Below are 19,473 nucleotides of genomic sequence, written 5' to 3'. Positions count from 1 at the left end.
ATTCAGAACCTTATGATCATGAATGGGATTCATTTATTCAACATCCGGTCGATCCCATGAAAATGGAATTTCGTTGAAATTGGGTAAAAAATTACTCATTTATTCTTGTATTGCACGCACAATAAGACTGAGTATGTAGATATGGTTTTAGGTAATCGGTTTTGTTGTTATTTTGAGCTCTGCCTGGGCTTTCGTAAGAGTAATCTTGAGATTGATCATTGACCAGTCGAGTTATCAGAATGCGTTTGGGTACTACAGTTACTATACCATAGGATAAGTTGTTAACTGGTTTGTGAAATTTCTATCCATTGTTATAGCTTTGAAATATGAAGTTTTGTTTCTGTGTATCGGTTTTAAAACTCGTTCGGGGCTCATTCTGTCTCAATGAATGTGATGTACATGGGGAATATTTCAAGATTAAGTATACACTTGTATGTATGTAAATAGGATGTAAACGGGTATATCCGCTTAAGGTTTCTATTTACTGTTAGTATCTATATTTACACTGAAACACTGTCTACTATGATTGAGTGAAGGATGTAATGGGTATTTTTAAATATGAAGGAGTCGAGCCATTTTGAAGTCATTCAGGACTAGGAGTTACTTTCTGTTGGAAATCTTGACGGTCCTTAGGCCTATGATGGCTTGTCTTCACCCTGCCTAACTTCAAAGCCTGGAATTGGCCATGATGTTTCCCTCTTATTGAAGTTAAAAAGCAGACAATTATGTTTTATTATGGTAGATTGTCAGTTTATATCTATATTTCTGTTCATTTCATGAGATGTTTGTGGGTTTATATAATTCTTCTTGTGAGTAGATAGGCAGAACGTTGAAATTTTGTGATGAACTGATTATGGATGTTTATAGTGATTATCATGAAGACAAATGAGTCATCTTGTGAATGATGATATTGTAGAAAGTACAAGAATTGTTGAATTTGCAGGTTAGATACATGCTGTACAGTACAAGAAGGTAGCATAAACAATGGTATAGCTTACAAATTTAGGAAATGGCAACAGCTGATACACAATCTGCAAAGCCTCGAAGCAGCCGTCGTAGGCTGCATAATCCACAGGTAGAAAATGACTTTGCACCAGGAGATGGGGAGCCACCAGCTAGACCCCCACCCTTACAGCGATCCCATTCACACAGAGAACGGCCAACAAAGCAGCTAGACTTCTACCAAGCCATGTCTGACTTCAAAGTAACTTATTTTCAAATACTTTCTCATTATGCTCAGTTACAGCAAATTTATGGGGTCCCGTGGAATTAGTTTGTTTTATCTGTAATTTCCTATATCCATGTAATTTAATTCTTATTGTATTCTAGTCTCTTATTAGTCAAATTCAAATTAGGGAATGAAGTTATTTTTGTATGAAATGGTTTGGTATAGGGACACACACCCTTGTCGTCCAGCAGCCAGAACTGCTTTTCTTTCTTTTAATTTACATCACAACACTGTTTTGGGCCTTGTATGAAATGAGAAATCAATGTGTGCAATAAGATACTTCGGTTTAATACACAGATTGTTTTCTCGATGTGAAGCAAGACGTATAGAATCTACTTGTATGCTAATTTTTGTAGTAAAATAGCAATATATTTTCTGGGCCGTTCCAGTAAAACATACATGGGATGAGGGAAGGCACTTAAAAATTAATTTGAAATATTCCCAAATCAGAATTTTTTTCCCCATCATACAGCACAACATACTTTTTCATCTTGATATCGACTTTATTTCAGTATTCAATACATGCAATTCCCTTTCAAGCATAAGTTACGGAATGCTAAGATTGCCTCTGTAAATCATGTGTTCTGATTATTTTCTCACAGATTATATGGTTTTGTGAAATGTACACCCATAGAAGCAATTTTTGTGCAAAAGCCACCCACCATAGAATCACTATCTCACCAGTGTGAACCACCCATAGATTTTTTTTTATATAAAAACTGCCTTCCCTTGGTACCCCATATGTTTTAATGAAACAGCCCTCTGTGTGATGTTTTAAATAATAGATTCAAATTAATGTTATTATTATTATTTTATTCCTTTATAAAGTGCAAAATTACAAATAGTTTCTATGCAATGTAATACCAAGTATTTGTAAACACTGCTCTGTTCATTTTGAAATACATTTCTCATTGGGAAAGGGGGGAGGGATTGCTTGATCCACCTCTTAAATGAAAAAAAAAGAAGAATAAATAAAAACCAATTGTGTCACATTTTATCATAATGATGTCATCTCACATTGACATGTGGAAGTCAAATGCTTATATATTTTTCCTGTGTCTGATTTATTATTAGCAACAATTTTGCATGCAATGGTAAGTTTTGATGTAGTCGAAACTTTCATAAAATCAAAAAGCTGCAAATTATTGCATTTTCTGATATTTGAAGACTTGTTTTGGGTAATGTCAAAGACTAAACAATGCAATTTCCTATATTTTCTCAATATCTATCAGAGTGACTTCAAAGTCGATGTTTAAAGGGACATGGACTTGATTTGAGCTATAAAAAATTCAAATTTTATTTTTCCAATTTTAATGTTTACAATGCTTAACTAAAGTAATTCTAATGGTCAGCAAAAATTTGAATATCTATTGTCGAGTTACAAGAGAGATACAGAGCTCACAATTCTATGTTATGTGAACAAGGCTTGTGTCATGTTTTTGTTTACATATGTTAAATGTACAAGTGAAAGTTTCGTTTAAATTTTTCAATTTACAAGTTAATTCTGAACATAATTGACAGCTGCTATTACATCTCACTTTGTTTTAAAGGGGCTGGTTCATGTTTTCAAACCAGTGAAATGTTAATTTTGTAATTCAAAGCATCTGTATTTTTTGTACAGTCAGAGAGTTAACTTTTAGATGACACATTTTACCTAAAAATTACTTAAAATGTGATATATATAATTATATGTATATATATAATAAACTCAGATCGATATCCATTTCTTTTGAAAACTTCGTAAACAATAATATACCACAATCTTTGTTTACAAAACAAATAACAAACTCTCTAAAATGAGCTTCTGTGATAATGTATAACCTTGATTTTTTGTGAAACCTTTTAAACACATTAGACAGTAGATTTTGATGATTAAAAGTGAAAAACAAAATTTGGGGGGGAAATCATGAATCAGTCCCTTTAAACATGAAATCTTCTATCAAGCAATCTCTATAAAGTACTTTCAGATACATATACAACTCATGTATGCTTTAATGGAATTTCAAGGCATGAAAAGATTGTGACCTTGTACTGACATTGACCCTGATGTCAAATTTTGGGTGTCAAATGGATATATTGTAAAGTTTTTGCACATCATGACATCAAATCTCAACATATTCATTAAATGATAGAAGAATACACATTTGATTTCAGTGAAATCAAATCGTATATATTATGTAATACATGTGGTACCATTAAGATATAGATATAATTAAACTATCAAAAACAGATACTTTCCTCACAAATCCACAGAATTGGGACCCAGCAAACTAAACTGAGAACATAAATCTACATAATAATTACTCCATTGATAATTATAAGATCAAATTTTTAAATTAAATATGAATAAGATTTGTATTTGATGATATCTAATATGATTAAGGACATTTTCTCATAGATTGAGGTCATCAATGATATCTCTTCTGAATTGCAGGCCATGTTTCCTTCTATGGACACTGATGTGATTGAGGCGGTCCTGAGGTCCAATGATGGTGCTGTTGACGACACGATTGATCAGCTACTGACTATGAGTATTGATGCTGATGACAAAGACTTTGTGGACATACCCCCGGAGCTCATTTCTCCTGTATGTACATACAATATAGGTTTTATTAACTACAATATCGGTTTTATTAACTACAGACAACACTGAAATGAGTTTTTGCAGATGTATGAAATGTTTACATTGTTGATATACAAGTTAAAAATTTGTGTTATAGTAAATCAATGTTTACATACGTATTTAGAAAAATTGACTGCACTTCATATCCCGGATTTACTGTATAACAAGATCCGCCTCTAATCAAATCTTAGTTGACTCCATGCCCACCTTTACCCCTTTCATAGAAATATTTTGGTGACTACAGTTAAACTTGTATAGTTGACATCTGCATAATTCATATTACTGAATATTCTGACCCTAATTTCCATTCCCAATTCTCTGTTTTCAATTCTCTTTATAACGTGTGACCTGACATTAAACCAGACATTAAATTTGTCCCCCACTGCATATTGCAAGAGACAGGTTTCACTATAACTAGGTCTTCAAGACAGAATAATACAGCTTTGGAATAGACAGGTTTCACTATATCTAGGTCTTCAAGACAGAAAAATACAGCTTCGGAGTAGACAGGTTTCGCTATATCTAGGTCTTCAAGAAAGACTTGGAAATGCTTGTCTTGTTGTCAGGTTATTTGAGAGTGACTTGTTGTCAGATTATTTGAGAGTGACTTGTGAGGTTATTTGAGAGTGTCTTGTGAGGTTATTTGAGAGCGACTTGTTGTGAGGTTATTTGAGAGTGTCTTGTTGTGAGGTTATTTGAGAGTGTCTTGTTGTGAGGTTATTTGAGAGTGTCCTGTGAGGTTATTTGAGAGTGTCTTGTTGTGAGGTTATTTGAGAGTGACTTGTTGTCAGGTTATTTGAGAGTGTCTTGTTGTGATGTTATTTGAGAGTGTCCTGTGAGGTTATTTGAGAGTGTCTTGTTGTGAGGTTATTTGAGAGTGTCTTGTTGTGAGGTTATTTGAGAGTGTCTTGTTGTGAGGTTATTTGAGAGTGTCTTGTTGTGAGGTTATTTGAGAGTGTCCTGTGAGGTTATTTGAGAGTGTCTTGTTGTGAGGTTATTTGAGAGTGTCTTGTTGTGAGGTTATTTGAGAGTGACTTGTTGTGAGGTTATTTGAGAGTGACTTGTTGTCAGGTTATTTGAGAGTGTCTTGTTGTCAGGTTATTTGAGAGTGACTTGTTGTCAGGTTATTTGAGAGTGTCTTGTTGTGAGGTTATTTGAGAGTGTCCTGTGAGGTTATTTGAGAGTGTCTTGTTGTGAGGTTATTTGAGAGTGACTTGTTGTCAGGTTATTTGAGAGTGTCTTGTTGTGAGGTTATTTGAGAGTGTCCTGTGAGGTTATTTGAGAGTGTCTTGTCAGGTTATTTGAGAGTGACTTGTTGTCAGGTTATTTGAGAGTGACTTGTCAGGTTATTTGAGAGTGACTTGTTGTCAGGTTATTTGAGAGTGTCTTGTTGTCAGGTTATTTGAGAGTGACTTGTTGTCAGGTTATTTGAGAGTGTCTTGTTGTCAGGTTATTTGAGAGTGTCCTGTGAGGTTATTTGAGAGTGTCTTGTTGTGAGGTTATTTGAGAGTGACTTGTTGTTAGGTTATTTGAGAGTGTCTTGTTGTGAGGTTATTTGAGAGTGTCCTGTGAGGTTATTTGAGAGTGTCTTGTCAGGTTATTTGAGAGTGACTTGTTGTCAGGTTATTTGAGAGTGACTTGTCAGGTTATTTGAGAGTGACTTGTTGTCAGGTTATTTGAGAGTGTCTTGTTGTCAGGTTATTTGAGAGTGACTTGTTGTCAGGTTATTTGAGAGTGTCTTGTTGTCAGGTTATTTGAGAGTGTCCTGTGAGGTTATTTGAGAGTGTCTTGTTGTCAGGTTATTTGAGAGTGTCTTGTTTTGAGGTTATTTGAGAGTGTCCTGTGAGGTTATTTGAGAGTGTCTTGTTGTGAGGTTATTTGAGAGTGTCTTGTTGTCAGGTTATTTGAGAGTGACTTGTTGTCAAGTTATTTGAGAGTGTCTTGTTGTGAGGTTATTTGAGAGTGTCCTGTGAGGTTATTTGAGAGTGTCTTGTTGTGAGGTTATTTGAGAGTGATTGTCAGGTTATTTGAGAGTGTCTTGTTGTCAGGTTATTTGAGAGTGTCTTGTTGTCAGGTTATTTGAGAGTGACTTGTTGTCAGGTTATTTGAGAGTGACTTGTTGTCAGGTTATTTGAGAGTGACTTGTCAGGTTATTTGAAAGTGACTTGTTTTTACAGGAGGAGGATGGCTGTCCCACCTATCACGAGAAGCGAACTGAAGACTCCCCACCTTCCTACACTGAAGCTGTGCAATCAGATAACAGTATCTGGACCACCCCCATCACTCAAACAACAAGTAAAACCTCTCCCACCCCACCAAAGAGGAGCCCAATAAGGTCAGCATTTTACAGACAATGTACAAGAAAAATATATGGTGCCGTTTAGTACAAGACACATTTGTGTACATGTTCATTGAAAGTCAAATGATCTCAAACGAAAAGGTGTCTACCATGCTACACGAAAAGTGTGTTGCTAAATGATCAAAATATTACAATGTGTTACTGTGTAGATTGCTTGGATTTTCAATTTTATAGGAATTGCAGATGTTAATTGAAGTAAGTTTTTTGGTAAAATTTGTAAAAATAGGTTATATAAGATGCCAAAGATACATATATACACATGTAGTGTTGCTAAATCTTTTGTACGTTTATAGTTTGTACACAAGACCGGGAGGTTATTGGTTCGAGTCCTACTTGTACCTTAGCAACTTAGACCTATTCAAGATGTAAAAATAACTAGTGACCGCTCTTTGCCAAATGCTCTGCATTTAGATTGAGAGTCACAGGTCTTTTTGAATGATAACTTTGAGAGGCATTGGCACAATAACCCTCACTACTAGTGCCCAGAGCACCATGCATAGGTCTGAATTTGTGTCTCATCGCCCACAGCTGGTGTCACCTTGATATGAGTGAAAAATTCTTGAAGGCAGATAAAAAGAACAAAGGAACAAACAAAACAATTTGTACATGTATGATACAATTCAAACACTTTGTCAGCTGTCTGACAAACACATCTTTGTTGATGTATAAAAGTGAAAGCAATAATATTTTTGTTTTATTTAGTAGATCAAATACAACCCATACCCCAAAGACTCACAGTCATGGACAAAACAAATCATCTCATCATCACAGCAGATCATCGCACCATCATCACCATCGAAGGAGCCATCGAAGTCGACATAGTGACGACATGGTGGACTCCCTTGCTTTGTCCAATACAGAACCAAAGCGCCCCCTTCCCAGCTCCCCCATAAGTCACAGCACCCCTGTCAAGAGGGGCTTTCGCAATTGGAACCCCCCAATGCTGGGAACACTTCCCGATGACTTTCTGAGATTAACCGTGCCAAAGTCACAAGACCCTCTTTCATTAGAGGGATTTCTACCACAAAGCAGTACAGAGAGGACTCATCACAATATCAACAGAAAAAACAGACACACTGAGAGACTGTCAAACAGTAGCAGTGAGCACAAGAAGAAGATTTCTCGAAGCCGCAGTGAGCGAGCTCCAGAAAGACCCAAGTGGTCTCATGGTGGTGAACATTTACCTATGGTTCATTCACATGGACAAATCCTTAATGGGTCTCCAGGGATGTCCAAATCACTGGTCAGCAGATTATCTTTTTAAGTTAATATATTAAGTTAAAAGATTTTGTTTTTGAGGTGCATCAAATGACGTTGATACATGTCTTGTTTGAGATTTTCTTGTACAAGTTATAAATGGTATTAACTGATTTTTTTTTGCACTCGCATTTTGATGGGCCATATTATGGTGTAGTCTGTCTGTCTGTTAGCTTTTTCATGTAGGAGTTACGTCTTTCACACTGTTAGGCCCAGGACTATCAAACTTGGTCAGCTGACACAGCTTGGGGGAAAGTGTTTTCTGAAGCAAAAATAGTTCACTGGCTTCCTTTTGGAATTGTATGGCAGTACATACTCAAATTGTGTCTGAATCATATCTTGCACACTGTGAGGCCTAGGAACATCAAACTTGGTCAGTTGATGCAGCTTGGGAGGAAGGTGTGTCATGAACCAAAATAGGTCACTGTGACCTCATTTTGGAATTGCAATTGACAGCTTCGCAGCTTTTAACTTCAAGCATGCATCATTTGCATGTATTTCCAGATACAGCTATGTATCACCAGGGATTTATCTAGGTTGTTTTTACTACCGGTATAAGGTACCTTTCCCCTTTGGCAACAAATGAATATTTCCCCTTCCACAGATAAAAAAAAACAACTTCATTTGTAGAGACTTGACAAAATTGTATAATAATTTTCAACAAAAATCATTTTTATATATTCTAAGTAATTTTCTATAATTGTCAGACTTACATGTACAATGTAGATAAAATGTGTAATCAATCAATTTATATGGCTGTAATAATCTGTGGATATTATATTCCATGGATGTCCCCTACCCCCATCCCCTGGAAGCTCATGACTGCATTCTCAAAAATTCCCCTTAAATATAAAATTGGTAGTAACATCTAAATGCTGGATAAAACCCTGATCTCTATGTATGAATTATGTACCCTAACAGTGCGTTTCACTGTATTGTGTTTTGAGATGTACATGAGTACATGGGAAGATGTGCATCTAGCTTTATTCATTATTCAGTGAATTTCCTTGTACCATTTTTTTTTTTTAAAATTTACTTCCACGTTCCAGATTATCTCTTCACATGAATTCAGTCAGGATATGCTGGATGAAAAATTAAAGGAAAATGAGCGACGAAGACGAAAGGCTGTTAAAAATGTAGACCTTGAAATGTCACAATATTTGGAAGATGAACGACTTGCCATTGCTCTGCAGAACAGTGAATTCTTACAGGAGCTGAGAGGAAATGAAGACTTTATGAAAACACTAGAGAAAGGTATGGGAGTGTTATTGTGTAGGTTGAGGAAGTATTTCTCACTATTTATTCACTGTTTGTATTGCCTCAGTGTAAATTAAATCAACTTATATTCTACACAAGAAATATGAATTGTGACTTGGCCAGATCTATGTTGGAAGAATCTCGAACATTTAGACACGGACTAAGTTACGAGCAAACGATCAATACAGCACACAGACAAGAATAAGAAGATATATCTTGAAATTGTTTTCAGATCGCAAGGATATGACAACATTTGAGCCCCCATTGCCTCCTGTTATTCAACCAGCAGAAACAACAGGTATAGAGTTAAATTGTTTGTTTCTGTTTATTGAAGGAAAGAACAAAGTACAATTGTGTACATAAAAAGGCCCCCAAAAAATTCTGTTTTAAAAGTGTCTTGAATCAAGTTTGATCTGTGTTTTAAGTAAGTTAAATATATGCCAAGTATACTATTCAACTTAAATCAAACTTATTGCATGTTTGATAGCATTATTATTTCATGAATAAGACTTTCCTGCCTTTTTACAAAAAGAGCTTGACAACTGTTAAATTTCATCCAGATTATTGCTTAGGTAAAGGTGTGCCCATTCGTCGAGCAAAATAAAATTAATATATATTGTGCATTAATAGAAGATAAAAAAAAAATGTATTTGACTTTGCTCGACGCATGGGCTGTATGGTTTCTGAAAGGAAACCCCCCCACCCACCCACGCTCCTGTCATACAACACAAAGCAGTTTTGGATAAATTTAAATGTAGTTTGAGTTCACTTTTATATTCCTTATTTGAAGGCCAGAATTTGTGACTCCTACTGAAATTATCCATTTTCTGGGCGAGATGTCTGTGGAAACTGTACCTACTTCTTTATATTGCAACATTATATATGGGAATGATCTGTACATATAACAAATCAGTTCTGTACTAGTTGCTGTGCTTTCTGTTGAATTGTCAGAAGGTTATGGTGATGACAGGCAGACACGCTTGGAGCCATTTCCTTTTACACAACCTTCCCCCAAACAGAAAGATGAAGATGCTGAATTGCGACGACAGTTGAACAACATGGGAGGTGGTAAGTACAGGAAACATTTTTACTGATTCATTGTACATTATGTATGTCATCAAAACTGTTGGTGTATTTTTGACATTTTCAACCCCCATTTGGTACCTAGGGTGAAAATGAAAATTCTGAAACCTTATTGCACATTTATGGGACACCAACAATTACCTTCCAAAAGATCATTTGGGTACTGCTTAAAATGTAAGAGGAGTTCTGGGAACCAGGGTTTTGTAGAAAAATGTCATTTTTCGGGCCTTAGGGTGAAAATGAAAATTCCAAAACCTTATTGAACATGTACAGTATACTACCAATCATTTTCCAAAAGATGATTTGGTTATTTATTGTATAAAATATATAAGGAGTTCTGGGAACCAGGTATTTTTTAGGTCACCAGAGTCACTCAGGTCATCGTGGTGTGTTGTCCATCGTCCGTTAACAATTTTACATTTTTAATTTCGTAAACTACGAGGCCAGTTGTTACTATTTTTGGTGTAAAGCATCTCTAGGATAAGAGGAATATAAATTGTGAACTTTATGACCTTACCACCAATGAGGACTCGTATAAAAGGCCATATTTTCAAAAATCTTCTCTACTGCCACACATGTGGGAGAAAAACTAAATCCATTGATATGATGTCCATGAAGCCCTCTACTAAAATTGTGAAATTCGTGGCCCCTGGGTCATGGGTTCAGGCCCTATGGCAGGGCCAATATGGCCATATAGTGAAAATATATTAAATCTTTTTCTCTACTCCCATATATATTTGAGAAAAACTAAATGCATGATTATGATGTCTATGAAGCTCTCTACCTAAAATGTGAAATTCTTGACTCCTTGGGTCAGGGGTTCAGGCCCTAGTGTGGGGCCAACATGGCCATATGGTGAATTGTAATGAATCTTAGAAAATCTTTTTCTCTACTCCCATATATATATTTGAAAAAACTTATGCATGATTATGATGTTTGTGAAACTCTCTACTAAAATGTGAAATTCACGGGTTGGGGGTTCATGCCCCTGGACAAGGCCAATATGGCCACATCATAAAAATGTGTAAAAACCAAAGATATGTTTTCTTTTCTACTTTCATAGTCATGGGAAATAAACGAAATGTATGGTTATGATGTCCTTAATGTCCTCTTCTTGAATTGTGAAATTCACGGCCCATGGGTTGTGGGAAGGGGGGTCAAAATATATACTTCAAACTTCCATTTTTCCTTCTGTAAATGAATAGAAATTGTTTGCATATTTTGTAAGATCATAAACATGTGCACAAAGGACTCCATATTGAGGTTTAATTGCAAATATGAGACTCCCTGTATGGATAATGATTCTCGGGTGATGGTTAATGCCCATGGGCCTCTTGATTTATTTATTTTTATCCCCAGGGTAAAATTGAAAATTCTGAAACCTTATTACACATCTACAGGACACCACTTATCATATTCCAAAAGATTAATTGGTTACTGTTTTAAATAAAAGAGGAGTTTTAGGAAGAAGGAAGTTTGACAGATGGACGGACCAGGGTAATAACAATATACCCAAACTTTCTTTAGAAACTGTGTACAATTATGACAATTCTGAACCAACATTCTTTGTGTGTATTCCTTCAAACATCACATGCTCTTCACAATGCATTTAGTCACTATGGCCTGTTTCAGTCTTCGGATGAGCAATAGACCCTTTGTTATAACTGCAATAATTTAGCCCTCTCCCATTTTTTTGTTTGTTTGTAAGAATTAAAGGCATTCTTTGATGATGTATACAGTTGAATGCATGAGTGTTTAATCATTGAACGTGCATTTGCATGTATAAATTTGTGCAGTAAGAACAGGTAAATGAATTTGATAAGGTTTACCACCACGGAAGAATTTGTATCCAATGTCAGCATAATTTATTTCATTGTACAGCATCGAAAAAGCAGTTTATTGCACTAGCCAGGAAGTTCTTCTCCAGAAAGAAGAAGAAAATGACACTGAAACAAATGTATCCTTATTCAAATTATTTATTGTGAGGACTAGACTATGTTGACAAACACAAGTATAGTCTTTATCAAATCACACACACATGTTTATAATGATATTGTCTGATAATGGCATTGATTGGATCCAAATTTTGGAAAAGTCTTGTGCATTCCTTAACCCTGTGTCAGTCAAAAAGAGAAACTGGCCCCATCTATGGTCAATCTGCTGGACAGCGATGAAGAAGACTTTGTCCCAGATGAGGACACTAATCCTTATGACCAAAGGACAGAGATAGAACCTCTGGTAAGGGTTGGTCAACACTGACCAACAGCAGTGAAGTACATAGTATTTTTCCATAATGTTTTTAGCTCACCTGAGCTGAAAGCTCAAGTGAGCTTTTCTGATCACCTGTTGTCCGTCATCTGTCTGTCTGTAAACTTTTCACATTTTCAACTTCTTCTCCAGAACCACTGGACCAATTTCAACCAAACTTGGCAAAAAGCATCCTTTTGTGAAGGGCTTTCAAGTTTGTTTAAATGAAGGGCCATGCCTCCTTCAAAGATGCAAAAATAGGGTGGGGTCATTTAAAAATCTTCTCAAGAACCACTGGGCCAGAAGAGCTGAAATTACATGAAAACTTTCTGACATAGTGCAGATTCAAGTTTGTTAAAGCCATGACCCCGGGGGTAGGTTGGGGCCACAATAGGGGATCAAAGTTTTGCATGTGAATGTATAGGTAAAATCTATGAAAATTTTCTTCTCAAGAAGCACTGGGCCACGAAAGTACAAATTTACATGAAAGCTTCCTGACATACACAAGCAAATGCGCCTCGCATGAATTTCACGCGAATTGCTGTTCAAGTGAAATTCACACACAAAATTTCACCCAAATTTCATGTGAAAAGCGATTCACGTTATAAATTTCAAAAGAAAATTGATTAAAGTGAAATTCACACTAAGATTTGAACACTTCATATTCATATGAAGAAATTAAAATCAAGGTAAAATATAGATAGATTAGCCAGTTTAAGTTTACATTTAGGTCAAGTTAAGAGATGGTTTTCATGGGCAGATCCAGAAAATTTTCTATTTAACGGTGCATGATGAATTGTGACAAATATGTACCATTTCTCTCCATGAGGGAAAGTTGAAGGGCCCAAAATAGCAAATTAAGAAATATACTATCTGTTAAAGATGTTGAACCAAAACAGGGTCTGGATGTAACCTCATGACGCCCTTTGGACAAATCTGCCACTGTTTTTTGCACGATCAAGGGAATAAAATTTTGACAATTTACATGCATAAAAATTATCCTTTCAAATTGTAATTTAGGCTAATTTTTCAGTGATAAAGATGATGGATATTCTAGAACTTGTTATCACACTTTTAGTCTATAATGTTACTAGCTATTGGATGAATGTCTATACTGCATTTATAATGTAACATTTTTGTATCGAATAACTTACAAAACAATGCTGATATGTTTTTCCTTTAGTTAGAGGACAAATTACCAAATATGTAGATCCTGTCCATTCCCCCCCTCTCCCCGTTTATTTGTGAAAATATGAACAAATTTGTATTATAGTTCCGTATACAGTGTAATTAAATATTACATGTATTATATTATTGATTTATATATACTTTCCATACCTGATTTCTCTCATTTCCCATTATTTTTCTATCTTAATTTTTGTACCCTGATACGATATTTTCAGTAATTTGTAGGGGGAGGGGGGGGGGGCATTCTTTGTAAGGGAATTATTTAATGTTGGTAACTGAGGCTGCTTATCAGTGTGCACTTGGGCTGTTTACATACATGTGATTAGAGGGTAATGTTGTACAGGTGGGAAAAAATGCCATGTAGGGTGTAATTTTCCCACTGTCAGTAGAAGAGACACTGGTAACATCATTTCAGACTTCCGTAATTTGGCATCAATTTTAATTAACCCCCCGGGCCTCCATGGCCGAGTGGTTAGAGCATCGAGCTCAAAATCACACAGCCTCTCACCTCTGGTTGGCGTGGGTTCGAATTCTGCTCGCGCCAGTAAGTGAGAAAGTTTACTTTCAGACGGTCGGTGGTCTCTTCCCAAATACATTGTATCTGGGTTCTCTCTTTCTCTCTTCCACCAATAAAAAACTGGGCACCACCAGATAACTGAAAAATTGTTGTGTGTGGTGAACAACAGCAAAAATCAATCAATTAACAACACACACACACACACTTCTGAAGAACCAATGGGTCAGAAAGGTTGGGGGGGGCAAAAAAGGGGATCCAAGTTTTACATAGAAATATGTAGGGAAAATCTTTAAAAGTCTTCCTCTCAAGAATCATTGGACCAAAAAATTTACATTTATATGAAGACTTCCTGACATAATGCAGATTCTAGTTTGTAAAAATCATGGCCCCTGGGGATAAGTTGGGGCCACAATAGGGATCAAAGTTTTACATGCGAATATATAAGGAAAAGCTTTAGATATGTTCCAAGGTGACTCAGGTGAGCGATGTGGCCCATGGGCCTCTTGTTTGTGGTAATTTTACCTTGTATGTAAACACATATTCACAATGGGTCTGTTTTATTGCATTTGATGATTAAATTGAAAATGATAATGATAAAGAAAATTGATACATGTATCTATATGTGTGCTTTTCCATTGCAGCCTGACAGTTTACTAAGAATACCAAATGAGCGGGCACATGATCGCCACCAGTCCAACAACACGCCCATCTATCATGACAACAAAGCCACAGACTTTATATAATATCACCATGTTAGACACTATCGAGGTCTATCATGGTAAATTACTAGGCCAGTTACTGATAGGGACAGTTCAGATTCAGGGTATAGCAAGTCCTCCAAGCAATTTGTGTCCATTCAGAGCACACCTTTTTTTTTTAGTGAATCTCTGAAGCTATACAAGTTTTTGTGTTATGAAGTAGTTCTTGCACTTCATATTAAGTAATAGTCATTGTTGACGTATTTAAATTTTCTAAAGTGTAATGTTTTTAAATGCAATATATATATATATCCCTATATATATATATATATATTAAGAAATCATCATTTGTACTTGTAACTGTCTCACTTTATTTGGCAGTTTCAATATCCTTTTAGTAATAAGCAAGTGTCTCGTGGCATATACTCACTGGTTCATATAAAAACTGTACAGTCTTTGTAAATGAGTTACATATATTCTAAATTACATGTATATGGTGAAGAAGGAAAGGAGTGCATAATTGTAATGAGAGATATCTACTTACACATTGTATTTTAATTGATTTTTTAAATGGAAAACTAGATGAACTATGTTTATTTTGGATTGTGATTGTCTAGGACTATCAGAAGTCTAATCTAATTGATCTTCATGTAAAATCTGCCAGTGCCTGTAAAACTTGATTGCAGTATTACCTGTGTACCTTCTGTGTTCCTCTCACAGGAAAAGAGTTTATCCCTATTTTTTGTATGTTTATAAAGTGTATGAAGACTAGAATGTTCAATAAATACTTATATTATGTCGGGGAAATTTACTTTACCAAGAATTTCTTCAGTTGCTTTTTGATATCTTCACAGATTTGCTTTTTATCAGTACATGTTAACACCGATCTATCCAATTCTTGGTTGAAACAAAGTAATCTGTATTCCTCCAAGCTGTACACATTAACAGAATTCTGATCAGATAAATCCATGCTGAAGGCATTGTTCTGTACAATATGGAGTAGTGAGGAATGCCTTTCTTTAATCTTGAATGATCTACCCAAAACTTTTTTTTTGTAACTTATGATCTTCATTTTTGTCACGATGTTAATTTTTTGAAAGAATTCTCCTTAAGGTGCTTGTATACAATCAAATAAGTTGTAGCAGTTGTAAATAGTCTTACTATTATATTTATTATTTGTATAGTCTTGTGTTTGTATCATTACTAGATTCAGATTTCAAAGTGCTGGACAAACCGCTCTGGGAAAATTCAAACATTTTTGTTCATGATTCTTGTTACTCAGGTCATTGACCTTTTGGAATTTTCTTTTTTAAAGCACGACTTAGTCCATGGATTAATTGATTCTACATATTTTGGTAACTGACACTTCGATGTTCAGACTTGTGATTATTTCATTGGTATTACAAGTACTTGTTCATGGTACTATATACAAACAGGGTAAGATGGAACAAAACTCTCCAAGAAAAGAAAGGAATTTGATAAATATAGATTTCATATAAGGTAGTTTTTCTTCAAAGTTGAGTTTGTTTAAAGAAATTTCACATTTACATGAAGCTTGTCTTTTGTGAATCTTAAAAATATAACAAATAAGGGACTTGGTAGAAAATGGTAAATAATAAGCGAGGGTTATGGAATCTGTTTCTCCAATTAAACCCTGTAGACTAGAGTGGACTCAGAGGGAAGGAACACCATCAAATAAGAGACGTAAATGTGAGAAGGATGCGCTGTTGGATGTGATTAGAGAAATTACATTTCATAATACTCTTATATTTGCAGCATATTCATTTAATTATCACATAATTGGTAATTGATTTATTGTTTCACAGTTAAGATACAAATTTATGATTCATCATTGTCTATGTATATGGTTCATGTACAGTTTAATTTATCAAATATGTTACATAAAAAAGTTCCTTCTTTATCAGCTGCAGGAACACAAATGTCGGAGAAGTCAACACCAAGTCTTTGAAATGTTACTCAACTAGTTCACATAATTTTTCAGGAATTGTATTTAACTAGTTTCATAATATGCCAATGATGTTGTTCAACTTGTACACATATCTTTCGGTAATGTACTTTAACTAGTTCACATAACTTGTCAGAAATGTTACCGTATATCTGGTAATTTTGACGTCGGAAATACTTTGTGAATCTTTCTCGAAAAAGTAGTTCAACATCCTAATAGCACTTTTTTTTTTTGGAGGGAGTACAATTTCAGAGGAAGGTGTCAGCATTTCTAGTGTGTCAAGGTTACCCGATATACGTTATTCAGCTCGTCAGTAATATTATTCAACTACTACACATAATTTGAGTTTGCATTGTATTCATATTTCTAGATGATGAAATGTCGAGTCAGTTATATTCGATGACATACATGATGGTTACTTTACAGATTACCTGTGCGTGTATTGTGAGTTGGTTTCACAGAGGCCTAAATGCCTGTTTCATAAATGTAGATCAACATAGTATATATAAGCCTTGTTACAAAACAGGCCTCAGCCCTATGAGTCAATTTGTGCTATGGTGATATGCTCAGAATATGAGACAAATTGTTGTTATACATGTATGTGATATTTGTATTCATCAGTACGGTGCGAGTAACCCCAAGTTTTGATCTTAGTGGATAAATTCTTCAGATTACAATATTATGCAATTTAATATAGTGCGTTGTAAAATATAGGAGATTTACCAGTGTAAGAGAGTATCAGTATGCCAGAATTGTGTGAAATACTGAAACTTACACAGAACCAACTTTCTGAAATAGACATTTATGAATAAATACTGCTCACGTTTGAATCCAGGCAAGCAAAGTTACTCTAAACACCTGCTCAAATTTAGTTTTTAAATAAAAAAACAATGAGTACATATTCTACTTTACTAAGTGCCAGCCTCACAAAACAGTGCAATACTTTGTCTGCATTGATAAATCTTTTTAGTTTACACAAAATTACAACTCTAAATGAATCGTACTAACTAGAGTGCACATTTGTATAAAATGCTGAAGAATTTAGGCAATAAGCTAAACAATTGTGCAAATTGAACTTTTGGTTCTAAATCCATGTACATTGTATATCAAGGGAATGATCATCCCTATTTAATAAACCATTTAGTTAATTTAAAGTTTGTTGAGATATGCATAGTGAACAAATACATTCTTGTAATTACAATTTCATCCCCATCATTTGCTATTTTGTTCATATTTTCTGCCAAGTTTTGATACATTTTATAGAAATTCTTGAGTTTTAACAAATATTATCTAGTTGTATTTAGTTTATGCACTGTTCTTGTCATCACCCTTTTCACAAACTATGAGATATATATCTGTGCCTATGTCTACCCTCAGACTTACCTCCCTTTCATGTGATTCTAGAGTTTGCTCCAACTTGAATTGCCTGTATTTGTTCATTGATGTTTGGGTATACATCATTGTAAAACTGTCCAAGTGATGTCAATTTTATGTACAGTATAATCGAACTTATTCCCCCAGCTTGATGCATAGATGTCACGTGCATGCAATAGGGCTCCATGTACATTGATGTACAAAATAAAACTCGACGCCAAACCCACTAGCATTAATCAAAGCTATGTGATCTACATTTCATAAATAACAAATGTGTACTCCCTATAAATATACTTTTTTAATGCAGTTCTATGTCATTGCATCAAATACTCAATATCTGCCTGCCATTAATTTTCATATATTAAACTGGCACAAATGTGAAGCTAATTGTGCTTAATATATTCAACAGCCTTCATTTTATAGTGAAAAATGTGTTTTAATTAAAGAGTGAATGAAAAAGAAGCTTGTATTTCCCCATTTTATCAGAATTCTGTAAGAAAAATTGTTTTGTTAGATTTACAGAAGTTTCCTTTCCATATAGATATAAAATTGCACAGGTTTAATGTAAGGGAAGATAACCCAGGTCCATAGGACCTGGATTTGTATTAAACTCCACAAGAGATTTTTTTTATTTCAAAGCAGTGAGCTTGTGAAATGCTGACAGTTGTGAGTTATTGTGACCAAATACTTATTGTACAGTTATAAAAATGGTTGTACAGGCTACCTCTGTAAGTGAACAAGTGTCAGTTAACTTGTATTAAGGTCGTGTTATAATCTTGTTACTTAGATCATTACGTAATCTGTTTATTATGTGTGTAGATAATAAAAGTTAACTTGTTAATTTCGGTTTTGTTAATTTAACTTCGTATTTGTGAACAAATGTTAAAAGTGGAATTGCTCCCAGTAAATGGTCCAAGTAAACAGTATCTGCTTCAGAATTGTGTATATCACATACTTTATGAAACCTTGCCTCATTTTTAACTGCAAAACCTCTAAATTTTGTAACCACTATGTCTATATATATAAATTTCCATGATAATTTTATTTTAATGCAAGTTAATCTTGTGAATTTATGTGAAAATCAAATTCTCACATTCAGAGAACTATACTTCATGCATTTTGGTATAAAGCAGCACATGATGGAGAGGAATTGAGAAGTGTACAATGTGGCATTATTCAAGTAGCATTATACTGGTCATTCACTTTGATGTAAAGTGGTTAATCCACAATTAGTGGTTGATTTGAAGGGTCAAGGTCATTTACTGACAAGGATTTTTCTGAACCATTTATTTGGTGTCTTTTACTTTATCCCTTTTTTTTAAGTAGAAGAGGACCCCCCCCCCCCCCCCCCCCCCCCAATTGATTTTCAGGTCAAGGGTCAATCCACTCTGGACATTGGAACATACTGTCTGTAAGATTCTGCTCTATTGGACTGTAATATGGTTTGGACTATATGAACTGTGGATGTCGGTTTGGTTAGCTCAGTGGTTTGACCACCTGACAAGTAATATAGTTCCAGAGTCCCAGGTTTGATTCCAAGTCCAGCCCCAAATTTTCTCCTTTCCTGCAACATTTGGTGCTGCTGACCACCCCAGGACTTGCAAGTGAAAGTCCTGCCAGGGGCGAAAGAATCTGGGTTGTGCGTCTTTAAGGAAGAGGAATGCAGTGGTTTGGGC

The 19,473-nt window shown here is 35.1% G+C and overlaps 1 protein-coding gene across 3 annotated transcripts; it reads left to right on the top strand.

Moving 5' to 3' along the window:
* On the top strand, positions 1 to 18,638 carry LOC125663721 (CUE domain-containing protein 1-like). 3 transcript variants are annotated; one of them, XM_056153081.1, is made up of 11 exons: positions 1 to 83; positions 944 to 1,204; positions 3,663 to 3,815; positions 6,029 to 6,186; positions 6,916 to 7,453; positions 8,517 to 8,721; positions 8,957 to 9,022; positions 9,676 to 9,792; positions 11,689 to 11,764; positions 11,931 to 12,045; positions 14,401 to 18,638. In XM_056153081.1, the coding sequence occupies exons 2-11, from the start codon at positions 1,010 to 1,012 to the stop codon at positions 14,500 to 14,502; spliced, it is 1,725 nt and encodes a 574-aa protein (XP_056009056.1). In that variant the 5' UTR covers positions 1 to 83; positions 944 to 1,009; the 3' UTR covers positions 14,503 to 18,638. The 3 variants fall into 3 exon arrangements, with proteins under 3 accessions (XP_056009056.1, XP_048752007.1, XP_056009057.1); XM_048896050.2 differs by having other exon boundaries at positions 6,913 to 7,453; XM_056153082.1 differs by having other exon boundaries at positions 13 to 83; positions 6,913 to 7,453; positions 11,931 to 12,080.
* Positions 18,639 to 19,473: the final 835 nt, after the last annotated feature.

This window comes from Ostrea edulis, chromosome 1 (assembly GCF_947568905.1).
Source record: "Ostrea edulis chromosome 1, xbOstEdul1.1, whole genome shotgun sequence".
In the NCBI taxonomy this organism is placed as follows: Eukaryota; Metazoa; Mollusca; class Bivalvia; order Ostreida; family Ostreidae; genus Ostrea; species Ostrea edulis.
This window is presented reverse-complemented; position numbering and strand designations above follow the sequence as displayed.

Excerpts from the sequence above, each read along its gene's own strand:
- LOC125663721 (XM_048896050.2), top strand. The coding sequence starts at position 1,010 with ATGGCAACAGCTGATACACAATCTGCAAAGCCTCGAAGCAGCCGTCGT. Across the intron at positions 3,816-6,028 it reads CCCCGGAGCTCATTTCTCCT|GAGGAGGATGGCTGTCCCAC; the intron begins GTATGTACATAC and ends TTGTTTTTACAG. Across the intron at positions 11,765-11,930 it reads AAAATGACACTGAAACAAAT|TCAAAAAGAGAAACTGGCCC; the intron begins GTATCCTTATTC and ends ACCCTGTGTCAG.